Source organism: Gnatocerus cornutus, chromosome 1 (genome assembly GCF_029298725.1).
Source record: "Gnatocerus cornutus isolate USDA-ARS CGAHR chromosome 1, icGnaCorn1.1, whole genome shotgun sequence".
Lineage (NCBI taxonomy): Eukaryota > Metazoa > Arthropoda > Insecta > Coleoptera > Tenebrionidae > Gnatocerus > Gnatocerus cornutus.
In genome coordinates this window covers 31,916,018-31,938,769 of record NC_142233.1, presented here as the reverse complement: position 1 = coordinate 31,938,769, position 22,752 = coordinate 31,916,018, and the positions used below count along the sequence as shown (strand labels likewise).

General features: G+C 39.0%; 8 protein-coding genes and 1 long non-coding RNA gene across 10 annotated transcripts; 5 read left to right on the top strand and 4 right to left on the bottom strand.

The window, feature by feature from the left end:
• Positions 1–307: 307 nt before the first annotated feature.
• LOC148181755 (uncharacterized) lies at positions 308–1,528 on the top strand. The gene is made up of 4 exons (XM_088034341.1): positions 308–490; positions 543–580; positions 630–892; positions 942–1,528. Exons 2-4 carry the CDS (start codon positions 550–552, stop codon positions 1,437–1,439), a joined length of 792 nt encoding a protein of 263 aa, XP_087890467.1. The 5' UTR covers positions 308–490; positions 543–549; the 3' UTR covers positions 1,440–1,528.
• Positions 1,529–2,026: 498 nt separating this feature from the next.
• Positions 2,027–2,817, bottom strand: LOC148181754 (uncharacterized). The gene is made up of 6 exons (XM_088050294.1): positions 2,781–2,817; positions 2,582–2,736; positions 2,258–2,536; positions 2,187–2,193; positions 2,103–2,142; positions 2,027–2,060 (listed from the first exon to the last, which is right to left on the bottom strand). Exons 1-6 carry the CDS (start codon positions 2,815–2,817, stop codon positions 2,027–2,029), a joined length of 552 nt encoding a protein of 183 aa, XP_087906420.1.
• Positions 2,818–3,464: 647 nt separating this feature from the next.
• Positions 3,465–4,560, top strand: LOC148181753 (uncharacterized). The gene is made up of 3 exons (XM_088040075.1): positions 3,465–3,672; positions 3,728–3,761; positions 3,813–4,560. Exons 2-3 carry the CDS (start codon positions 3,728–3,730, stop codon positions 4,541–4,543), a joined length of 765 nt encoding a protein of 254 aa, XP_087896201.1. The 5' UTR covers positions 3,465–3,672; the 3' UTR covers positions 4,544–4,560.
• A 375-nt stretch (positions 4,561–4,935) lies between these two features.
• LOC148181752 (uncharacterized) lies at positions 4,936–5,623 on the bottom strand. The gene is made up of 3 exons (XR_015770537.1): positions 5,395–5,623; positions 5,248–5,339; positions 4,936–5,192 (listed from the first exon to the last, which is right to left on the bottom strand). It is a non-coding gene; the product is annotated as an uncharacterized LOC148181752 (long non-coding RNA).
• A 98-nt stretch (positions 5,624–5,721) lies between these two features.
• LOC148181750 (oxysterol-binding protein-related protein 9) lies at positions 5,722–18,845 on the top strand. The gene is made up of 13 exons (XM_088042647.1): positions 5,722–5,915; positions 9,690–9,890; positions 9,937–10,038; positions 10,086–10,163; positions 10,254–10,304; positions 10,354–10,432; positions 10,481–10,573; positions 10,709–10,841; positions 14,100–14,242; positions 17,143–17,586; positions 17,636–18,030; positions 18,081–18,308; positions 18,356–18,845. The coding sequence occupies exons 1-13, from the start codon at positions 5,808–5,810 to the stop codon at positions 18,434–18,436; spliced, it is 2,136 nt and encodes a 711-aa protein (XP_087898773.1). The 5' UTR covers positions 5,722–5,807; the 3' UTR covers positions 18,437–18,845.
• Positions 8,384–16,674, bottom strand: LOC148181751 (very long chain fatty acid elongase 4-like). The gene is made up of 4 exons (XM_088042670.1): positions 16,598–16,674; positions 9,228–9,336; positions 8,988–9,178; positions 8,384–8,942 (listed from the first exon to the last, which is right to left on the bottom strand). The coding sequence occupies exons 2-4, from the start codon at positions 9,307–9,309 to the stop codon at positions 8,412–8,414; spliced, it is 804 nt and encodes a 267-aa protein (XP_087898796.1). The 5' UTR covers positions 9,310–9,336; positions 16,598–16,674; the 3' UTR covers positions 8,384–8,411.
• LOC148181749 (centromere protein X-like) lies at positions 18,801–19,418 on the top strand. 2 transcript variants are annotated; one of them, XM_088042701.1, is made up of 3 exons: positions 18,942–19,085; positions 19,130–19,324; positions 19,373–19,418. In XM_088042701.1, the coding sequence occupies exons 1-3, from the start codon at positions 19,026–19,028 to the stop codon at positions 19,388–19,390; spliced, it is 273 nt and encodes a 90-aa protein (XP_087898827.1). In that variant the 5' UTR covers positions 18,942–19,025; the 3' UTR covers positions 19,391–19,418. The 2 variants fall into 2 exon arrangements, with proteins under 2 accessions (XP_087898818.1, XP_087898827.1); XM_088042692.1 differs by lacking the exon at positions 19,373–19,418 and having other exon boundaries at positions 18,801–19,085; positions 19,130–19,243.
• Phax (phosphorylated adaptor for RNA export) lies at positions 19,342–20,680 on the bottom strand. Its single transcript, XM_088042658.1, has 4 exons — positions 20,588–20,680; positions 20,006–20,537; positions 19,868–19,959; positions 19,342–19,821 (listed from the first exon to the last, which is right to left on the bottom strand). The coding sequence occupies exons 1-4, from the start codon at positions 20,621–20,623 to the stop codon at positions 19,405–19,407; spliced, it is 1,077 nt and encodes a 358-aa protein (XP_087898784.1). The 5' UTR covers positions 20,624–20,680; the 3' UTR covers positions 19,342–19,404.
• A 142-nt stretch (positions 20,681–20,822) lies between these two features.
• On the top strand, positions 20,823–22,746 carry LOC148181747 (copper chaperone for superoxide dismutase-like). Its single transcript, XM_088042683.1, has 2 exons — positions 20,823–21,207; positions 22,438–22,746. Exons 1-2 carry the CDS (start codon positions 20,823–20,825, stop codon positions 22,710–22,712), a joined length of 660 nt encoding a protein of 219 aa, XP_087898809.1. The 3' UTR covers positions 22,713–22,746.
• Positions 22,747–22,752: the final 6 nt, after the last annotated feature.

Here is a 22,752-nt window from a genome sequence, read left to right as displayed (position 1 = left end):
GCGCCAACAAAAACCATTTCATCATTAAACCGAATGCTTTTATTAGCCGTATCTTTAACTTTAATTATATTTCATACAGTAGAAAGCAGCGAAATAATCGGACCATATGCTTCCTTTTGAAATCTAAAGAAACGAATTCAAATCTTGCAACAAAACTGTCGTTAAATAAAAGAGGTAATAATTTCGAGATGTCACTTTGGGGTTTTCTATACGAGTTGTCGAGGAAGTTTGACAGCAAAAATGTTATCCAAGATTTCGTTCCGTTCTCGCGTTATGAAACTCCAAATTGAGTGTAAAAGAACACACTCTAAAGATGCACAATCTGCTTTAATTATCCACGGTCTGCGCTTTTAATTGATGCAGTAACAGCGCGTTATATTCGCGAATATTCATTAAAGAGCCCCTCTTCGGCGCCGCCGATATAAAGCCCCTCGACGCTTTCATAGCATCAGTGACGTGCAGATCTTCATCAAGTGCACATCTTCATCAAGTGAGTGCCGTGTACCACCTGTTAAAAAGCTTAACTTTCTTCGTTTTTTCAGATCCAACATGCTCAAATTCATAGTTCTTGCATCAATTGGTGAGTGATGGTTTTTGAGTGACTTCTTGTATTGAGAGTCAATTTTCAGTTGCTTTGGCGACGGCTGGAATACCCAAAAACCACAAGAATGCCCCTCGTGAACCTGAAGCCCAAAGCACGGACTTCGGTGAAGTTAGTGTGGGGTCAGGTGGCTCGGGTGGACATTCCAAGTCGTACGCCTCAGGAGCGGAACTTACGAGTTTAGCCCACACCTCCGCCCTTCAAGCCAAAGCCGCCGTTCAAGGCCAGAGCACCGCCGGCAGCCAAGCAGCCTTCGGCGCTAAAAACAGTCTCGCCCAAGCTGCTCTTGGAGTACCTCTCAAATTTTTCTATTAAAATTTTACTAATATTGTGATTTTAGGCCGCCGCCACCGCCCAAGCTGCCCTCGTCGGCAAACAAGTCATCGTCCAAGGCCTCCAACACCAACTCCAAGACGCCGAGCACCAACTTCACGCTGAAGTCGCTCAGTACCAACAGACTGAACAAGCGGCTCAAGCTGCTCAACAAGCCTCCCAGCAAGCACAACAGCAAGTTAATGCTTTGACTGCTGCTTTAACCGCCTCTCAAGGAGGAGCGGCTCAAGCTGCCAAAGCTGCAGCTGAGGCTGCTGGGGTTGCTGCCGCTCAACACGCCATGATCCAAGATGCTAAGCAAAGAGTGGCTCATTTGTCGCATGAGTTACATAATGCTCTTCAAGGATTGCAGGAAACGGAAATTGCGGCTCAGAAAGCGGCGGCTGCTGCGCATATTGCGCAGTCCAATGCCGCCGACGCCGCTAATGCTGTTGCCACCAACGCGGCGCAGGCGGAGCTGGCTGGGCACTATGGAGGCGGCGAGGGAGAATACCATCATCAGTGAAGAGGCGGAGGACTTAATCATTGTATATATCATTTTCATCATGTAGTTATAGATGGCCAATAAAACAGTAGAAAAAAAAAGATTTTTAGGTATCTCCTTCCTTTACGGTGCGATTAATTATAGTCGGCTGTGACTCTGTGAACGTATGTATTGAAATTCCTCATTTCGTACCATCCGTCAACTATTTGACGTTTGAGCGACAAGCTCGGACACACGTTTTGCAAGGTGCCAGTCGACTAGATAAATAATTTAATTGGCCACTTTGTCTATTACCAGAAAGTGTAACTAAACAAAAGATTGAAATATAGATAAAGAAATTTAAAAACGTTATTTATTATGTTTGACACAATTTTTATTCTATTATTCTAATAAATGAAATTATTCTAGTAAAAGTTATTTATTAAAACCTGTCAAAATATTTATGAAAAACGAAAATTCACGCTCGACGTACCAAGCACCAACTTCTTGGCACACTTTGTACATTTTTAATCGTATTTCCATGTCAGGATCACTCTTCGCAACGAATTTCCATAAATAAAAATTCTAATAACAAGTGAGAGCAAAAGCAGAAAGCACTTCGGAAGTCATTATGAGGAATCTTCGTAGGAGAAAGAGCGGCGTCTATTCATTTAAAACTACTAGTTTTAATGATGTATCAAATACTCAACCATAAAATGGAAATAGTCAATTATGACCGTAACGACTGCATGATGAAATTTCTTTAAAAAAGCACCTGTTTATTATTACAAAAGATCTATAACAAGAAAATTGTTATTACAGTAATTAAAACTATTACTTCCACTTCAGTGAAAACCCACCCCGAAACTAACATCCGTCTGGTTCATTGCTTCTGCGAGAACCCCGATCACTTCTTGTTGAAGCGCGATTTTCTGGGCATCCTCAAGGAGTCCCCGAAGAACCGCCGTGAGATTCTCCGACTCCTTTGCGGTTCTCGCGAAAATTACAGCCACTTCTTTTAGGACGTAGTAGTGGGTAATTTCCTCCTCCAGCAACTTCTCCGCTTCTTTCAGTCTCTCCTCCAGCACCCTGACTGTGAATTTTTTAGTATTAAGGATAACCCGCGCCGCCTCCGCCGCCTGCAAGCCATAATACAAAAACAGAATTTTACGGGAAAAACATACGTGGAGAGCGGTCTGTGCGAGGTTGTTTTGCGCGTTAAAATTGATAAGATTGGAGATAAGCACTTGGTGGCGGGCGAGGTTCTCAGCTTGGAGCGACGAGAGGCGAGCGATGTTACTCAGCTGCGCCGCCCCCAAGTGAAAAGAGCGAACGGTGGCTGCAAATAGAAAAATAAGAAGTGGCGGTGTTTAGCGATCTTACCGAAACAAGTGACAGCGACGAGAGTCTCTGACCACATCTTCAGCGTCTGCGGTTTCTTCAGGGGAATTTTAATTTATGTCGTGAGCGATGAGATGGAGGGAAGATGAAGAAATGAGATGTTGTGACGAATTGTATAGAAACGGTCACATTATTACTTTGGACTTGTGGAGCTCCAGATGGTGGATGAAGATGGAAAAGTGCATTATCTGAGAATAGTGCACTTAGAAAGTGATTGATTGAGTTCTTTTTTTGGTTTGATTGGACGTCGGAGTTGATTGAGCATGAAACTGTTTCAGGGGAGAAAAAGTTATTGTTAATAATAAATGAGGAATTAAGAAGTGATGGGGGCGAATAAAAAGCCGAGTTTTACTGGTTGCCTATACTTTTGGACAAAAATATAAATTTGGAAGACGATTTTAACAGTTGGTCCAGTTCTTTTTCAGTCGTTAAAAAATACTCACGAAAGGACGTAAACGTTTCCTGGAACGGCGATTATTAATTTTACCGTAATTGGCAATTTCCTCGCCCGTTTTTCGGAAATAAACAACAACAAAGCGTGGTGAAAGTCTTTAAAAAGTTCCAGAAACTCCAAGACTTGGTCACGATTTGAGCGAACGGGACTTCGGTTTAGCCACACTTTTGGGTCTTTTTAACAAACGTGATGGTAGTAAAAATAGGAAAGACCATAAAATCAATGTAATTAATAATTTAATGGAACAAAAAGAAGAAAGTACGGACTGCTATCACAGTCAAAATTGACTCCGAACCGTAACAATTGGGTTTTTGTCATTTGGGAACGTTATTGGCGCTTGAGGTATAAATAATTGCAAACGTGGGAGTGCAGGCAGTGTCCAGCAGACCTCAACCAAGCAAGAGCCTCCGAGATAACACAGTAAGTACAAGAAGTTAATATTTGAATTTTATCTTTTTATTTTTTCTTATTTCAGATGATTCCCTTCTTCGCTTTCTTCGTCTACACTTGTAAGTTTCTTTTTATAGTGCTTTTCTGGTTTTTATAGGATTTGTTTCTAGTGTGTGTTGTTTCTTCTTTCCCCACCCACGACGCCGACGACGCCACCGCCGCCGACTCGCACCACTACGGAGGTTTTGGTTCCTCCTACACTCCTTCCCATCATGGTCATGGTCACGGCCATGGCCACGGCTACGCCTCCACCGCCGAACTGACAAGTCTCGCTCACTCTTCAGCCCAACAAGCCAACACCGCCGCCCAAAGTCAGCACACTGCTGGCAACCAAGCCGCTTTCGGTATCAAAAGCTCCCTCGCTCAAGCAGCTCAAGGCGCCGCTTCCACCGCCCAAGCTGCCGTCGTTGGTAAACAAGTCATCGTCCAAGAACTCCATCACCAAGTTCAAGGAGCTCAACAGCAACTCCAAGCTGAGATCGCTCAGTACAATGCCGCGCAACACGCTGCGAATTCTGCTCAGGAAGCCAACAACCAAGCTCAGCAACAAGTCAACACGTTGAGTGCCGCTTTGTCGGCGGCACAGGCCACCGCTGCTCACTCCTCGCAGGCGGCAGCGGGGGCGGCTAGTGCTGCAGCTTCCCAGCATGCGATGGTGACGGAAGCTAGACAGAGGATTACGCAGTTGAATGCACAGTTGGATGCTGCTGTGGCAGATTTGCAAGAGACTGAGGGGGCTGCACAGAAGGCGGCTGCGGCTGCTCACACCGCGCAGGCTAATGCGGCGGCTGCGGCTAATGCTATCGCCCTGGGGGCTAAAGGACACGGGAAATATCATTAGATTATTGGATTATCTTTTGTACTTACCTAATTAGAGTAGTTTCTTAAATAAACCTTTTTTTAAATGAGAAAAAAATTATTCCTACGCCACTGGTTGTGCGTTATGCAACCAACAATTCGCCAATGACGCTTGCGCGTTGCCAACTCATCTAAACTACGGACATAAACGTCAAATTCGTAACCAAACGCTTAGATGAAAGAATATATAGATAGCCCACTCTACAGTAAATGTTCGGAAATCCGCCTACCTCAACATAAGGTAGCGACCTCTATAAAAATGTCACACAAGCTTTGCACAAAAGTTTAGACCCAAACCAGCGCTTTAGTGAAGACACAAACCGTTATAGGCATTTTTTTTTACTGGTTTATAAATTTGAATTTTAATAAAAACAATTTTCGTTAAAACATTTTTATTAAGACATGTTCCATACATGTAACAAAAATAGTCAAAAAATAAAAGAAATTGCATACTTTTTTAGAATGCGGATGTTCATTTTTGACGATTGCAGACGCAAAATTAACTTCTTCACTTGGAAAGAACTGACTTTGACTCTGCTCACTGTAATCGTGTAGTAAATTCTTTCAGAAGTATAAATTGTGTTTAAATGTCAGCTGATGATAATTCTGGCTGTTGAATTTTCATAGTCCATCTATAACAATTTAAAACATGAAATACTGCCAATTTGGTGTGAAATGGTAACTTACCAAGTAATTTCTCTGAAGAATTGCAAGTTGGTGCATCTCTGGTGAAATGTTAGAACAGCTAGCCTCTTTATTAGACCCCAGTGTAGATAATTCTACAAATAAATAAATAAATATAACTTTTATAAGCAGAAGATTAATGGAACTCACCAGTTTCAGCTTGGTAATGAATATCGTCATTGCTGAATCAACTATTTAATAAATCCAAACAAGAAGAACAATGTAACTTCAAGCTTTTTCATAAAACTCAACACTACAATTGATTACAATTGAAGAAAACTCAAAGTTCAACGCAACACGTGTTAAACTTTCGGTTGGCCAAACATAAACATTGATAAACATTGTATTTGTTTCTCTCTTGGAATTACGTGTTTCCTCGTCAATTTAATTCAATTAGGAATCTGTATTTCTTCAGTATCAAAGCTTCACAACTTATGTGACAAAAACACAGAGTCCGCCACCATCGACCAATGCCAACAAGGGCCTATGAAGTGACCGCCCCGCGACCAAACGGCTTCATGTGAGTAGTTTTAGACGTGTTCGTGTTTGCAAAACCCTCCGAAATGGTGGTGATGGAAGGCTCTTTGAGCAAATGGACCAATGTAATGAAAGGCTGGCAGTATCGGTGGTTCGTGCTCGATGACAATTCCGGCCTGTTGACCTACTACACGGTGAGTAAACTCCACCTGTCATTTTTCGGCAACATAACCACCAAAAGCGGCTCGGCGCTCCCATCCATGCAGTTTGTAAACATTCGAGTGGGTGGCAACACCAAATACGACCTCAACCCACAACGCGTGTAATAAAAAAACGTCATCACCCCCCAAAATTCGTCTTCAAGTGGCGACACTGAGTGCCGTTGAAGTTTTGAGGGTCAAGAGCAACCCTCCAACCCCTTTAGGGAGGGGAGGTGACCCCTTTTCTATTCACGTCATAATCCAAGAGGGCTGTACAAAACAATCCAATGTTATTGTCATGTTAAACCCAAATTTCATCCAATTAAAACGGTCACGTGATTGGAATAATTACGTTTATTATCAAACAAGTGATTAAAAACCTGTCGTTCTCAAGTACGTTAAGATCACCTGTGACCCCAGCATAGGACACCTTTATAAATAACTCGAATAAACATTACGACGTCCTGTTTTTATCCGACACAGATAAATAAAGATTTGTGTTTTTTTTATTAGATTAGTGGACAACCGCAGACTAAACAAAAAGAGGCGTGATTTAAAAAAATGTTGTGTTGTTATTTGGCTACACAGCGCGGGAAGCAAAAACTTTAAAAAATCAACTAATGAATACGGTCGGAACAGTGAATCTATTGGTTGAATTCAGCGCGAACATGAGGTGTTTTTGTTTTGACTAGACCTCAAAATGGGGAAAAACAGAATTGTAAAATAACACGGGACGACAAATTTAAATTAATTTTGAGTACCCTTTTTGAAAATTGGTGTTTTCTGATCTAAACAAAGTGGCAGAGAATATATTCACCTCAAAAACTTCGTATCACCTGCCATTTTTTTTTGTTATGTCAGTTTTAAAAATAGTTAGAAAAACATACAAGGTATTTATAATTGTTCCTAGCAGCATCAAGGGTGGCTATGACAAGTCAAAGAAATTTGCCGCTCATTACAAATGTGAATTTAGATTTTTCAACTGACATTTCCAGTTAACATCAATCATAGAGCAAAGTTAATATAGACAAAAAAAACTGTTCTAGTTATGGTTTAAAACCTGAAAATCAAAGACTTGGACACAAAATCGTAACTGAAACGTCGTTGACGTGAGTGACATTTTAAGTGTAGTTAAACATAGTTACATTCACTATGAAAACAAAGCGGCAAATGAGCGCATGGCAAGAACTCAAAAGCCACCCTTGATGCTAGAAACATTTATAAACACCTTGTTGAAAAGAACTTGTTTTTTCGGGTTTATTTGAGATATTAACGTAGTTATAGTTACTTTGATGCGAATTTTTACACTTACAAAAATTTGTGATTTTTACACTAATTGTAAATAAATTTTACTTAAGCTGTGTAACGACTTTCATTTTGATAACAAAACAGTTAAATACTTACAATATACTCATAACCCACTTGTTCTAAAAATTAAATTAAAAAATTGGTATTTTTGAAAAGACGTCTACATAACTTCTAAATGCGACGTGATAGAGACTTGGGGTAAACGACATATGTCTTATAAAAATGTGGGCTACTTACTGCACCTAACAGTTTTAGGGCACCAAAACCTTGTCACGCAGTGTAATTGTCGCAATTTTTCAAAATTAGATGTGTATACAAATTTTCGCTCAGTTTTAATTTTCTTTTTTAATACAATGCCGACATGTTTTCTAAGGTTTCTATACTGCAGTGACCTTTCATTCTTACAACGGTCAAAAACAAAGATTAGAAGATTTTTTATCTCCCTATTTTATGATAATCCCTACAACACAAAATCCTTCTCTGTGGCCCATTTGTTATCAAGTAAACTAGAGGTAGTTCTTCGTCTTGCATTTTTACTAAAACCGAAGTTAATTTACAATAAATTTTCATCCGTTAAAAAACGCCTTAATACACACGAGATTAAAATGTTTTTTATTCTCTCAGGACTTAAAAGCGCTCGGCTTTAAACATATGCGCGGGTAAAAATCCATAATAATCCCTTGCGGCTTAAAATACTATTCTTTTCATTTTCATTTAATTTTATACAGTTTATTAAATGTTGTTAAGTTGGATTAAGTTTTTTTCCTCGCAGCTGTTATAAATCCAATATACTTTTTAATTAATTACCAGTTTTTATCACAATAAAAATAGGATTACTGGCCTCGTCACAATTTTGAGCCATTTCACTTGAGGGTTAAAATAAGCTTGAATTGATTAAATGAATAATTGAAAAAGTAAAGTCCTCGTTCGGTCGAGAATAATCTATACTATGAAGCAGTCTCGCTGTCTGAGGTACACAATGAAAATTTCATTGAATGCGAACAATAATGCTTGGAATAATTGAACTTCCGCGCTATTCATAGGTACAAGAAAAAAAGAGCTGATCCTGATTAGTTTATTATCACATATCAAGATTTACAAACAGTTTCAAGCGGTTTAAAAATTGAAACCAAAGAGAGGAACATTAATAAATATCTAATCTAAAGAAGCAGTTTTCAGGACTCACTTCTGTTTTTTGATGTAATTGTCTTTGTAAAACTGCCAAAACATGTAAAACACTATGGCAATGTCGGGAAGGTAGATCGCTAAGAGCCCTTTAGGCACGTTGCAATTTGGTTGCAGTGATTGCAAAGAGTGAACTATTAAGACGCAGAATTGGAACATCTGAAACATTGTTAGTCGTGCTTTCCATTTGTTGATTCTCTTCTGCCACTTTTCTCCCAGACTCGACAGAAGGTAATATGTGTACATCATAATGTGGATGGAGGAGTTGATGGCTACGGGGAAGGCGATCATGCCACCACCTACAAACCTCAGTCCAATCCAAGAAATAAAAAACGTAGAAGCGTGGTGGTAGACATGTAATGTGGAGACTTGATTGAATTTCTTGCGTAGAATAAAGACGAGGGTTTCGGACAGTTCGATACCTTTGAGGATGTAAGTGTAGTAGATCACATTGAGCTGCGCTATAGCATTGGTGTTGGTGGAGTAGTCGACTGATTGGCAAACCCAAGTGACACCAGAGGAATAAATCTAGAATTGGGTTTTACCACAAGCCTGAGAGGTTTTAAGACTTACCGCATAGATCAAAGCTAGACAGTAGGTTATCTGGAAGATGTTGTAGTAGAAGAGGTAGGACTTCAAGCTGTAGGGCTTCCGATTTTTCATGTATGCAGGCAGGAGGGCGTAGATGCTGAGGAGGTAGGCGGCGATGATGCTGAGAGTGATCATGGGGTTTGAGACACCCAACCAGTCCTTCACTCGGGGGTCTAATATTTATATTAGTTTTTTGACGACTGTAATAACTATTATTCTTACCACCGAGATCGTTCAGTACGTAGTCGTACTTCTCAGCAATGAACGTTGCCATTTTAACTGCTTCGACTAAGCTTCGATCCATTGAACATTAATATATATAACCTGAAACCTGTGACTCTGACGTTTTAGTCTTTGTGTGTTAATCAGGAGTTTGGAAAATAAAATTTTGTGTTGGTCGGGAAACTTAAATTATGAATTGTATGATGATTCGCAAAAATACAAGATTCCGAGTTTAATTCATTCACCGCGTTGGAAAACAATGGTTGTTACATCTTCGGCGCGCTTTGACATTCCATCCTTGAACTTGGTGACTTAACAATATGATAACCCACTTCTTGACGTACACGTAAAAAGACGTTTTCAATGAAAATGAAAACCGAAATGTCGCCTAATCTCCATATCTCAATCCGCTTTAACGAGCTATAAATCCCAGAAATAGAGCAATAAATCCTATTCTTACAGTCCAAGGAGAAAATGATGCGTGGCGCCCGTCGTGGCTGCGTCCGCCTTAAAGGAGCCGTCATCGGCATTGACGACGAAGACGACAGTACTTTTACGATTACGGTGGACCATAAGACGTTCCATTTCCAAGCTCGCGACGCCGAAGAGCGCGAAAAATGGGTGCGTGCCCTCGAGGACACGATTTTCCGGCACGGAAATCGAGTAAGTTTCCTCGATATTGACGTTCTTTGTTTTAACTTTCTTGCAGATCCTCTGGGACAACCATCGGCCGCCGCCCACTATCAAGGACTTTGATAATAAAGTGTCGGAAGCCGATGCGTATCTTCAGATAATGATAGACCAGACGAAGGTGAGTTGGAGGAATTGGCAGAGTTGGAGTTGAGAGTGTTGTTGTAGAATTTGGAGGAGAGGATTAAGACGATGACTGACGCGGAGGAGAAGGCGAAGTGCCAAGTGATTTTGGAGCACGCCAATGTGAGTACACCGCAGAAGCTTTCGCTTTGTTTTAACATTCTTCAATTTTTAATTTGTGTTGTGTCGTTCTTATTCTTATCTCCTTTGTAGGTAATGTTAGACAATATCAAACACTCTATAGTACTCCTTCAGATAGCAAAGGTTAGTTCTGATTGGTAATTAGACATGAACCAACGTCTGGTTTTTGCAGAACACAGCACACCCCATCAATGGTATCTACCAACCACGGGCGGGTCCCTCTTCAGCCAACATATCACCAAATCTAGGAGGTACGACTATGTTGTCTTGACCATAATGACTATAATTATGACTTGCAGACGTCGAGACTGTGACAGGCACGGTCGTTCAACAAGGCATCGAATTGGGCTCCGAGTGCGTCGAAAACTCGAGACGCCACAGCCGCTCCATCGGTAATTCTCATTACGATTTTATCACCCGCATGTCCATAATTCCACTTAATTACCAATTGTTAAAACGCTTAGCCAATTGACGCCATCGTTAATTCGGGTTAATCGCCATGACGCAATATTTCTTTTTTTTTTTAGATTTGGTACATCCGGCGGCGGCGGCCAGCCTCATTGTGCCGCCCATGTCCTATTCGAGTTCCGAAGGGGAAGACGACTTCTACGACGCCAACGACTCGCCTTTTACTCCTGGTAGCCAACAGCCCACCCCCACGTGAGTGTTTTTTCGTAAACGGAGGCGGAAATTAAATTTCACGAGCGCCTCGTAAAACTTTTAATAACACGGAGCAGGTGATAATGGAGCGGTCGGTTCATTTATGAAGTTCGGTGCGGTTTTTGACGTCATTTTATTTCTAAACAAAGGTAGAATGCGAAATTTATGGAAATTGAGTTGGATGGACGCTGTTTTGATTGATGGGGAATTTCGAGGGTTTTATAGGGCGAAAGGTCACGGGTTTTGTTATGCATGGATTTTGGTTTAATGGGATGAGCGAATATCGCGAGGTTTGCCAATAACATTTTAATTTTTTATTATTAGATCGTTGCTCTATAAATGATTGAAGCGAACATGCTGGGTTGGCTTTCCCTGGCGGCTGGCGTTAATTGTTTAGGTTGGCTATTCTGACAGTTTATTCATAGTGTTGGTAATAATGATAAATAATGTTGTTATCAACAGAAACTCTTGAACATTTAAAACTAAATAAACAATAGTGTAAAATGAATAAAAAATAATAGATAAAAAGTATTGATAATCGCACGGTATATTTATAACAACGGTGGAAAAACACAAGTTGATATAGTACATATTATTTTTACATTAAGATCACTTTTGTGCTTTTATTTTAATTATTATTTACGGATTTTTTACACAAGAAATTTTAACATGAAGATATTTCATGCTGCGACTAAGGTTACTGTTTTTTTTTATAATGCGAATTTGTATCACTGTTAACTTAATTAATTAAACATTCCAATTTATAGAATGCAATAGGAAACTACTTGTCATGGAAATTTCATTTTACTGTTAATGACTTTCAAACGAAATCGTCTAATTAAAATTTTTGTTTGCAATCAGGTCGACAACTTCAAAAAATTTTCATTTTAGAAAATATTTATTTTAAGTACATTCCACCACAACTTTAATGAATTGGAATGTACAGTCCCAAATTAACATTTGAACCCGACCTATTTTAATATGAGGTATACAGTCGGACCTCGACAACTCGAATAATGTTTACCTCAATATAACAAAAAAAAAATAAATTTTTTCATCGACCGTGCACGTCACTTGTTTTGTCTTGGGGACTACTTAAGAGTTTTAGTCTGAAAAGTATTTCAGAATTTTAACACGACTAAAACTCTTAAGTTTTAATTTTTTTCGCGAAAAATTGACCATCGAATTTTGGGCTTTTGAGAACAGTTTTTTACGTAAAATGAGCCGAGGAAAACGGTGGCGCAAACCGTTTCTAATTATTGACCAATTATTAACTCAGTTATTTGTTGTTGGATCTGAATTTCCATCCTAGATTTGGAATTTGCGTAAAATTCTGCGTAAAATGATGTATAATAACGCAAGTTTACTCAAAAAATAAACGAGATTCGATATCAGAAATTTGGCATAGTGTTACTCATGAATTTTTGCGAAAAACTAAAACTTTCGGCTTTTGGAAAATCTAAGAACTATTTTTTATGTAAAAAAATCGCGAGAAAAGCGATGACGCAAACGGTATTCCAATATTTCTAATAGTTTCCGAGATATTGAGCATGGATTGTTTGAACCATCAAAAATTTGGCTCTCTGGCGACAACCCAAAAATTCAAATGGCCATAACTCAGTTATTTGTTGTCGAAAATCGAAAATTCTTCCGGTTTTGAATTCAGCGTGACATTCTGCGTAAAATGAGCACACATTTGTTGAGTTCGCTTAATAAATAAACGAGGCATTGCCCAAAACTATTTTGAAGAGGTCATTTTGGGGTGATTTTCAATCACTGTTTTCAAGGTGAAATCGACATTTAATATCCTTGTGTTATAAATCAATCGAAAGAGGAGCTCAAAATCTATTTACCGGTCAAATTTGAGATCGATCGGACAAATAGTTTACGAGTTATGACCAAAAAACAAAAAAAAATTGAAAAATTTTCAAGCGTTGAGTCGAATTTTGGGATTTTGATCTTTTTTTAACGTAAAATGAGGCGAGGAAAACGATGGCGCAAACCGTTTCTCAATATCTAACTTTAAAAATTAGGAAAAATGAAAATCAACTATCCGAAATTTTGATCGGCCATAACTTAGTTATTTGTTGTCTGCACGAAATTTCAATCTTCAAATTTCAAGATTTCAATCTCAGATTTAGAATCTGCGTAAAATGATGTATAATAACGCAAGTTTACTCCAAAAATAAGCGAGATATCGATATCAGAAGTCTTAGTCATGAATTATTATCGCGAAAAACTGCCACTTTCGACTTTTGGAAAATCTAAGAACCCAGTTTCGAAACTCGTCGAAATTCTATAAGATTCTATAAAATTGATACTTATTTTTTGTTAGTGATAAAACTTATATCTTACAATAAAATGTAATAATGAGTATGTATTTAGTTCTTTATAAAATACTGTGTTTGATAAGTCAACATCGCGATAAGTTGTCGAGTCGGACTGTAATTCTTCTATTTTGCACTATTGATTGTTATCCTGTCTCGCCACATATTTATTTGAACTTTCATATTCCAATCGTTGCATTCTCGTAATTGCTCAATTTTCTCCTCAAATATTTGCGGCCATAAATCACAAAGCGGAAGTCCTGTAAAAACACGATTTGCGCAAATATTGATACGCCGATCGCACCTTGAATTTTCACGACGAATCGCCGAAAATAGAATCTCGCCCTTGTCGTGTTCCGCTGAAATAAAAGCGCAATCCTTGTGCCCCTTCACGCACGAAACATTACACAAAAGAAGTCAAATGAGTCCGCGGCGCTTTCTTTGGAAGTGATTTTTCCACGTTATCTCGCTTAATTGCCCCCAGAGCGCTGTTTTGAATTTTGTCGAATTTCGCTATAGCGACGTTGCGTCGGTGCGTGGGCGCCGCGACGCCACTACCGCAGCCGTCGTTCCAACCCCTCGTAATCCCCTGAAATAATCGCAGAACGCACCACATTGAACACGTGATCGCGAATAATCCCCGTACGCAATAATCCGTCGACAATAACAACAATGCACAAATCCGTTCGTGCCCTTTGACCGCAACACGACGCGGGCGTTTTATTGATTTCCTAAGACTGAGAACCAGCAACGCTATGGTCGCGATTTTTTTTTAATAATAGCGGAGCCTTAATTTACGGGGAACGGAAACACCAACGAACGCCAATGTTTAGAGCCTTGAATAATAGACTGAACTTCAGGAGGAGGAGGTAAAAATTTTGACGATTTTGACAGTAGTTTTGACATTGATTTTTTTTTTGTTTTATTGTAGTAGTGTAAGGACTTTCGATGAAGAAGCGCAGGCGGCAATAACAGTTGGCAAGCAGGCATTGCCGCAGACGCCGAGCGTCCGGACGTCGACTGGGAGGCAGGACAGCATCTTGTCGACAGCCAACTCTAATCTCGATTACGATGGTGAGTTCTCCGAGACTGGTGCAAGTGCGGAACTAAATCGATTTTTCAAAGAGCGAAAGTGCGGCAAAATGATAGCGTGCTTTTGATGGCAGGCTCCGAGCAAAAAAAAATAGTTTTTAGACGAATTTCGCCTCAATCTCAAAGTGACAATAATAAAAAAGAAACATTCAATCAAAGACATGCTTCGAAATTTCAAAGGTGACTGAGGATGAGCTTTTTTATAATCGCTCTGTATATCTTGTTTACCTAAAGTCCGCCGCGTCGCATTTTTTTCTTTACCTTGAACTATAATTATGTACAGTTTCGAAATTATTCTTCTATTACACAATCCAAGATGTACACATCTCGTAAAAACGTAATTTATTAGTCTAAAAAAATACGGCGCCATTGTGTTTGCTTGTAACTGTCTCTTCTTTTATAGCCCCTAAATTTACTCAATCTTAATCAGCTAGTGCTGTTTTTATTTCGATTTTTATGGTGGTATTTCTATGCAGATAGCAATCAAAGCTTATCGTTTAAGGAATAAAGTATAAGGTGTTTATAAATGTTTCTAGCATCAAGAGGGGCTTTGGAATTTCTGTCTAGTACTATTTTGATCATTTGTCGTCATAGTGAATGGAACTATGTTCAGAATTATTAAATGTCGCTTAGGTCAACACCTTTTTAGTTACGATTTTGTGGTGTCCAAGTTTTCGATTTTCAGGCTCAAACCACGACTTGAAAGTTTTTTTTTTTAACTAACTTTGTTCTGTTTAAGGTTTACTACAGATGTCAGTTCAAAAATCTAAACTGACATTTTCAATGAGCGGCAAATTTATTTGATATTTCATAGCCACCTTTGATGCTAGAAACATTTTGTACATTATTAGTAATCATTACACTATGTAACAACAAAAATAATTAGGGGAGAGGGGGGCATAGTGGGGTACTTAACATTCAATTTGCCACGCACGTTAAAATAATAGAAATTAACAATTTTTTTTTACTAAATATCATAGACTAATGTATTGCGGATGATTTTTGTTGTACTTTTTTTGATTACCATAAAAAACTTACGACATGTGAGCATTATTTTAAAAAATGGGATTTGCCCCGCTTTGCCCCGCACATAGGGGTAAAGTGGGGTACCCTATGGGGAAATCAAATTTTTGAATAACTGTGTACCTACTTGGAAAAAGTAACATTTTAAAATTACTTAGGCATCAATGCATATTGCACATAAATGAGCAGGTTCATCATATTTAGCCACTACATTTGTATGACTAGATTTGAAAAAAACTTGCTCCCTAACTTCGCGATTTTTTTAACGAAAACACAGAATTTCACATTTTGTTTTATAAAACATATAGGTTTTCACATTTTGTTTTATAATACACACGTGGTTAACTGTCAACTAACAACCAATCAAAACACGCTATTCGACTTTTTTCACGGCGTTTGATTTGAGCAGCAGGAGTGTTACCCCGCTATGCCCCGGTACCCCACTATGCCCCCCTCTCCCCTATGTTATTTTTTCATATTTATCGTTAGACTGGCGTACTTTTTGACATGTCATTTGGTTTGTCGAAATGTCCTTATATTAAGAGAAAAATAGTATATTAAAACACCGAGTTTCATAAGGCAAATTTTAAGTCACGAATTCAAGTTCATAAAACGAGCGGCGAAGCCTTATGACCTTATAAACAAGGTTTTTATACTAATTTTCGTAATTTGTTCTTGTAACAGAGCTATTTTTGCTATTTCCTCATTCGTTTTCAGTGCTATAATAGCGTTGTTTCCATACCAACATGGGAATTTTAAAATTCAAATTAGGAAAAGTTTATTTCGGCATTAAAATTAAAATCTACAAATTGGCTATGACAAGGGTTAAATTTTTTTTTGTGGAAATTATTCCTTGAGTTTAAAGTCTTTGAAGTCAATATAATTTACAAATGCACAGTATCTGGAGAACAAGATCATTTCACTAACTGCTATTTTGGGTTGCTGTTATTTTACATTTGCTAACAAAAAGGAAAAGAATCAAAATTGTATTTTGAATTTTTAACGTAGAACCGCATTTTATTTTTATAATTTATTGTTTTTTTAACAGTTTTGTTTTATTTTATGAATACAATTGTAATTTTCCAGAGCGAGAAACAAATGAATTTATTATTTTTCTTGGGGCCAACTCACACAAATGGTATTTATATTCTTTAAAAGAAATCCGAACTGCAATTATAACAACAAACAAAAATCAGAGAAATATGACTTTTGTAAAATTTTGTTACACTGTTATTTCCGTATGACTATATGAAGCTCTTTGATTTTATCAAAATTTTAAACATGTGAAATTGGGCTGATGCTTTTCTGACTTACTTTTTGTATGTCCGTTCAGTCTCAGTGGTCACTCGTTTTTAAATATAGTTGACAATTTAATTGTCTTTATACATACCATATTCGTACTATCTGTATAGATAGTACCAACGCATAACTTAATGCTTTTTATATGCCATTACTTTAAATTTTTTTTTTCTATCTTTCGTTAAAAAAGCAGCAATTTAGTTAAAAGTTGTGTACTAAAAGTGATGGTAATGGAAAGCTATTAAATATTGACTGGCCCCTGATATATTTATTTGAACTATTTGAAATATTCGCTTGGTATGTAGACAACGCAGACGCTAATACATACATATTATACCCTAAAGCAAATGTTCCAACCGTAGAAAAAAGTGTGTGTGCAACAAGGAATACATGTTTGGTCGCACTTGATTCATTTTCTATAATTCTCGCATCTTCCCCCGTTTCATTACGAGCTCGCCACTTAAACAATAATCCCTTATCGACCCTCCGGTCGTTTTTCCGCCCTCCCGATCCATTTATTATTCGTCACGAAGCTCTATTTCCAACCTCATCATTTTCAGCCCTTTACGAGGACGACGATGAATATGACGTGGAGATGGAAAGCCAAGGTTCGGTCATTCGCCACCTTTTGTCCCAAGTTAAAATTGGCATGGACTTGACGAAAGTCGTCCTTCCAACGTTCATCCTTGAACGACGATCTCTGCTAGAAATGTATGCCGATTATTTCGCCCATCCGGATCTCTTCGTGAGTATCGCCGAGCTGAAAGAACCCAGAGAACGAATGGTGCAAGTGGTCAAGTGGTATTTGTCGTCGTACCACGCGGGGAGGAAGAGCACCGTAGCGAGGAAGCCGTACAATCCGATCTTGGGAGAGATGTTCAGGTGTCATTGGGACTTCCCGGAGGAGAGAGATGAAGAAGTTCCGGTGATGGACGGTCCTGTGCCTTGGTGCAAGAAGAACCAGCTGGCGTTCATTGCCGAGCAAGTGTCCCACCATCCGCCCAGTAAGTTGGAATTGTAGTCAATGGTCAATTTCGCTACTTTTCTTTTTAGTTTCTGCGTTTTACGCGGAGCATTTCAATAAACGTATAAGTTTCAACGCCCACGTGTACACCAAGTCCAAGTTCCTGGGTCTCTCGGTGTGCGTGTATAATATAGGTCAGGGTACCGTCTCTGTGTTGGACTACGATGAAGAATACATAGTCACGTTCCCTAACGGCTACGGTCGGTCAATTTTAACAGTTCCTTGGATCGAGTTGGGTGGTTCGGTCACGATAACGTGCCCCAAAACGGGCTACTACTGCAATATCGAATTTATAACGAAACCGTTCTACGGCAACAAGAAACACAGAATAACCGCGGATGTCTTCTGTCCAGATGACAAAAAGCCGTTCCTTACCATCACCGGCGAGTGGAACGGCATCATGGAGGCGAAATGGAGCGACAAGGTAAGAAAATGGCGCCGCCCGCCATCTGGTTTCATTGTTTTTTGTTACAGGACAGCGAACAGTTTATTGACGTCAACGCTTTGAGTATAATTAAGAAACAAGTGCAGCCTATAAGCCAGCAAGAAGCAAATGAGTCGAGGCGATTGTGGAAGGAGGTGACTGCGGGGTTGAGGTTCAACGATATTGACAAAGCGACGAGTGCCAAGCAGGCGTTAGAACAAAAGCAGAGAGACGAAGCGAAAGAAAGAAAAGAGACGGGAATCGAGTGGAGGACAAAGGTTCTTAGTTTGTTTGTTGTTGTCAAGATTGTAATGTTTTTTTTTAGTTGTTCCAAAAGTGTTCTGAAGATGGCTGGATGTACACGAAACCGCTAAAACAGAGGCTACTTCACACATCGAACACATGAATACGAAATGGTCGGTCTTATGATTACTAACGTGCTTTTCCGAACTCTTCTGTGAACTTTCTTCTCTGAATAATTATTTTTTCAGGATTATTATAGTGAACTGTGATATATTATCATGAAAGTGTACGTATTGTAAAATTTTAGTATTATACGGCTGCCGGACAGCGATTATTTTCGTGATGAAGCTATGTATATAAGTTCAAGTATTCCGTTTTTTTTTATTTAAATTTGATGTACATATTTGGTTGAGTTACGTTTTTATGCGAACTTATTCTTGGTCGATTTTCTATATTTTATAAGCGACTCGCCTGTGAAGGGTAATTGGTAGTACAATCAGAACAATTTGTATGTGACTTACTTCCAAGTTGAACTCCTTTAAATAAATGATATACACATATCATCCTACTGATTGGTACGGTTTTTATACCCCCCAACCAATAAGAGACCACAATGACTTCACGTGGTCCAAGCAACTTCGTGTGTTGGTTGGTTTAAACTACAACATTCACGCTAAGTGTCACGTGGCTAAAACTTGTCCTCTCATTGGTTGTCGAGTTTGTATACTTAACCTCACTTTTAACTGTCAAACATGCAGCCCTCGGACCCCACCGAGGGAATGTCTTCTAAAGTTGTTTCTTCATTTAATAATGTGAGTTGATTTTTGTCATTTCTTCTCCTATTGGTACCTTCTAGGATCTTATTAAAGAAGTCTTGAAAACGCACTTTTTTAACACCAAAACGAAGATCAGCGAAGACGCTGTGGAACTCATGAGCGAACTTATGAACACTTTGGTCATCGAAGGCGCTCTTAGAGCCGCAAAGCAGTGTTCTTCAGAGAACAAGAAAGTCGTCACTTTGGACCATATAGAGGGTGTTCTACCTCAAATTGTAAGTTCAGACGCTCATTGAAAATAGTAATAACTTTATTTATTACAGATGTTAGACTTTTCGTGACATAAATAAATATCTCAAAACAAGTCCATGTCATTTGAACAATTAATATCGAGAAAATCGTCATCGTACGCCTCCAACTTCCGCCTGTTATCAGGAACGTCCATTCCGTCGCCGCTGTTTTCATGACCGTCCGTTTCAGGGGTGGGTGGCGGGTTAATTACGTCTCTCTCATCAGTCTCTTTGCGTGCTCTATTATTCTCATTGGCTAGTAATTCGGCTCTTGTCAGCAAATCAGGGAGAAATTTGTTTTTTGAAGCTGCGATCTCGTCCTTGAGTTTCTTTAATTTCTTCTTCTGTTTATTCTTCAACATGATTTTTGTTTTCTCCTTTTCATCTTCGAAGATCTTGTTCCTTTGCTCGGCAGTTATATCATGGTCGTGTCTGACTAAAAAAAGAAAGACTCCTCCTGGAGTCCTCCGCCTTGTTTGGTTCTAAATTTGGGGAATTTAATTCTGATTGGTGCATGTTGGTACTCACCATGATGAGCATCCCGCCTTCCTCTTCTATCCTTTTGGTTTCTTTGAAAATGGCGAAAGTTTTTTCCACCCCTAAGGTGTTAATTACCCTCACTGTAAATTTCAGGATTATTTTCGAATTTCTGGAAGGCTTACTTACAGATCAAGTCTTCCTTTTCTTCAGATAATTTATTGGCCATGTCCTGTGCGATTTCTTCAGGGGTGTTGGAAACGTCTACCGTCAACTCCTGGATCATCCTCGCGTTCCCTTTGCTCCTTTCCTGGCTCCTGCAGCGGCCTACCAACTTAATATTGGGGTTGCTCCTATCCTCCCGCGTCCTTTTATTATTTTCTCTGTGACTTAAGTAATCATAACTCTCTACATCTCGTGACCTATCTTTAATGGTAACATCACAGCTATTTAAGGTCTCCGCGAGTACGTCCTCTTGTACTCTGGTGCTCCAAATATCGTATTTCTTGCGTTTTTCGTTTTGGAACCTTGGCTTAAGCTTGATCCTGGGCTTTTTGGTTTTCTTCCATTTGGAATCCGAATCGCTGTCTGAGTCGCTAGATTGGAGCTCCGGTTCGCTTTCTGACTCAGGAGCCACCACAGGAAAGCGCGGATTCGGCTGAGTCCCGGAGTAATCCGCTGGTCTCTCCAGGGGCGTGTAAGTGTCCGAATCGTCAGACAACTGCAACAGAAACCTCAGAAAAGCTCTTACAACTCTCATTTTATCGTTACTTCGCCTTCTTCCAACACAACTTCGTCTTGCTCCATTATTCAAACGCAAAATTAGCGAAAACTAGTTAAATCGTCATTTTTGGCGGAATGACAACTGACAAGCCTGACAAGTGAAGTGGCAACCCTGGTGACATTAAAATTCCCCAACTCTCAAGGCCATAACCTTAAAACCTTCAAAACATCGTAATTAAAACATTATTTGCAGTGTCATGCAGTGATAAGTGTCTCGAACACGATGCCAGAAAGCCGGATTGAATTCGCGGTGCAAATGAGTTGCGGCTCCTGCGTTGAAGATGTGAAAAAAGCTCTTGCCGGAGACCCCAAGATCAGTAGCGTCGATGTGGATCTGGAAAAGGGGTCTGTGGTTGTCAACACGACGCTACCGACGCTCAAAATACAAGAGAAATTAGAAGCAACAGGCAAAAAAGTGGTGGTTAGAGGATATGCCGGTAGCTCGGCAGGTGTTGCTATTCTTGATTCCGGCAAAACGAATATACAGGGTGTTGTCAGATTCGTGCAAGTTGGGCCCAATTCCTGCATCCTTGATGGAACAATCGATGGATTGGACGTTGGGGCAGAACACAAGTTGACGGTGCACGAGTGTGGCGACCTTTCGCAAGGTGGGTATATTGAAATATTATATGTTGGTACCATTGGACGCCCTGTTTTACCGCCCTAGTGCTGTAAAGCGAACAGTTATTTACAGAACAAGCGCCGAAAGGCCCACAATGTAATGCGCGCTTGACGAGGCTCTACAGGCGTGCTGTACATAATTTTTCAACGCTAGAATTACAGTACACTCTCGATAATTTGAAATTCAAAGAACTTGGCAAAAAGTTCAAATTATCGAGGGTTTAAAATATAGTGTAATTCACATAATCAATAAGAAAAAGAGAAGAAAAAAATTAAAAAAAAAACGAAAGTTTAAAGGCAAACAGACAATAGTCAGAATAAACAAACCAATCAGAGAAGAGAGCGTAAAAGCCACTATGTACTTAACTCTACTTTAAAGAAATATCGTAAAACTTATGATTTGTAAGTTATTAATTCTGTGGCTTAGTGCAAGAACGGCCAATCTCGAAAAACATGGTGTTAAGATAATAATTATGTATTCAATAACTGTCGTCCAATTGTGCTGAGCAGCGCATTTGACGTTGAAAAAATCTTTTCTTTTCTACTTTTATATTCACATTTATTTATACTACATATTGAACAAATAAACTCCAAAAAATAAAAACAAAACAATTAGATTGGTCTTTTTTGTTTATAAAATATTTGCTAAAATGGTCCGATTGGCCCTTTCAAAACTGCATATTTGTTGGAATAGTGCAACCTAAAAACGGTATTTTTAGAACTTTTTCGTTTTGTTTTAAAGTAAAAAACTTATTAAATTCTAATACAATTAATAATTTTGACTATGCACTTCTATACAAGAAATCAGATCATATTATGAGATTGCCCCCTCAAAAAATGTGTAACTTTCAAAATATGGCAATTTTTAATTTTGACTTTATACCAATTAAACAACATTGTTTAACAACAACAACAACAAGTCAAAAAAATGTAAAATCTGATTTTAAAGCTGCAATGGAATTTTTAAGAACTTGCTTAGAAGTTTTTATAGTTTATAGTTTTAAAATATTTCTTGTAGGCCCACGCAAGGGACTTCAAATTAACGAAAGTTCAAATTATAGAGTGTTGACGGGAAAAATGTTCTCGATGTTACTTCGAATTAACGAGGGGATCAAAGTACATTGATATTTTTCAATTTTTCGAGAGAAATCTAGGGGACCGGGAAAAAACTTCAAATTATCGAGAGTCTACTGTAGTTACACAGATTTTTTTTTCAGGCTGTGAGAGCGTCGGAGACGTGTATGGCTCCACGGAAGGCAACCTCGGCAACATTCCAGTCTTCCAGGACGGTCGCTCCGTGTTCAAAAAGGAAAACGAACTAAAACTTTCCGATATCATCGGAAGATCGTTGGTTGTGAGCTCCGGAGAAAAAAGACTAACATGCGGGATTATAGCGAGGTCCGCTGGACTTTTCCAGAACCCCAAAACCATCTGTGCGTGTGATGGACTCACCATTTGGAACGAAAAAGTTCCCCCCAAATCCGTTCTGTAATTATTACAAATTGTTAATAAACTTTTCACCTGTTGCGGTC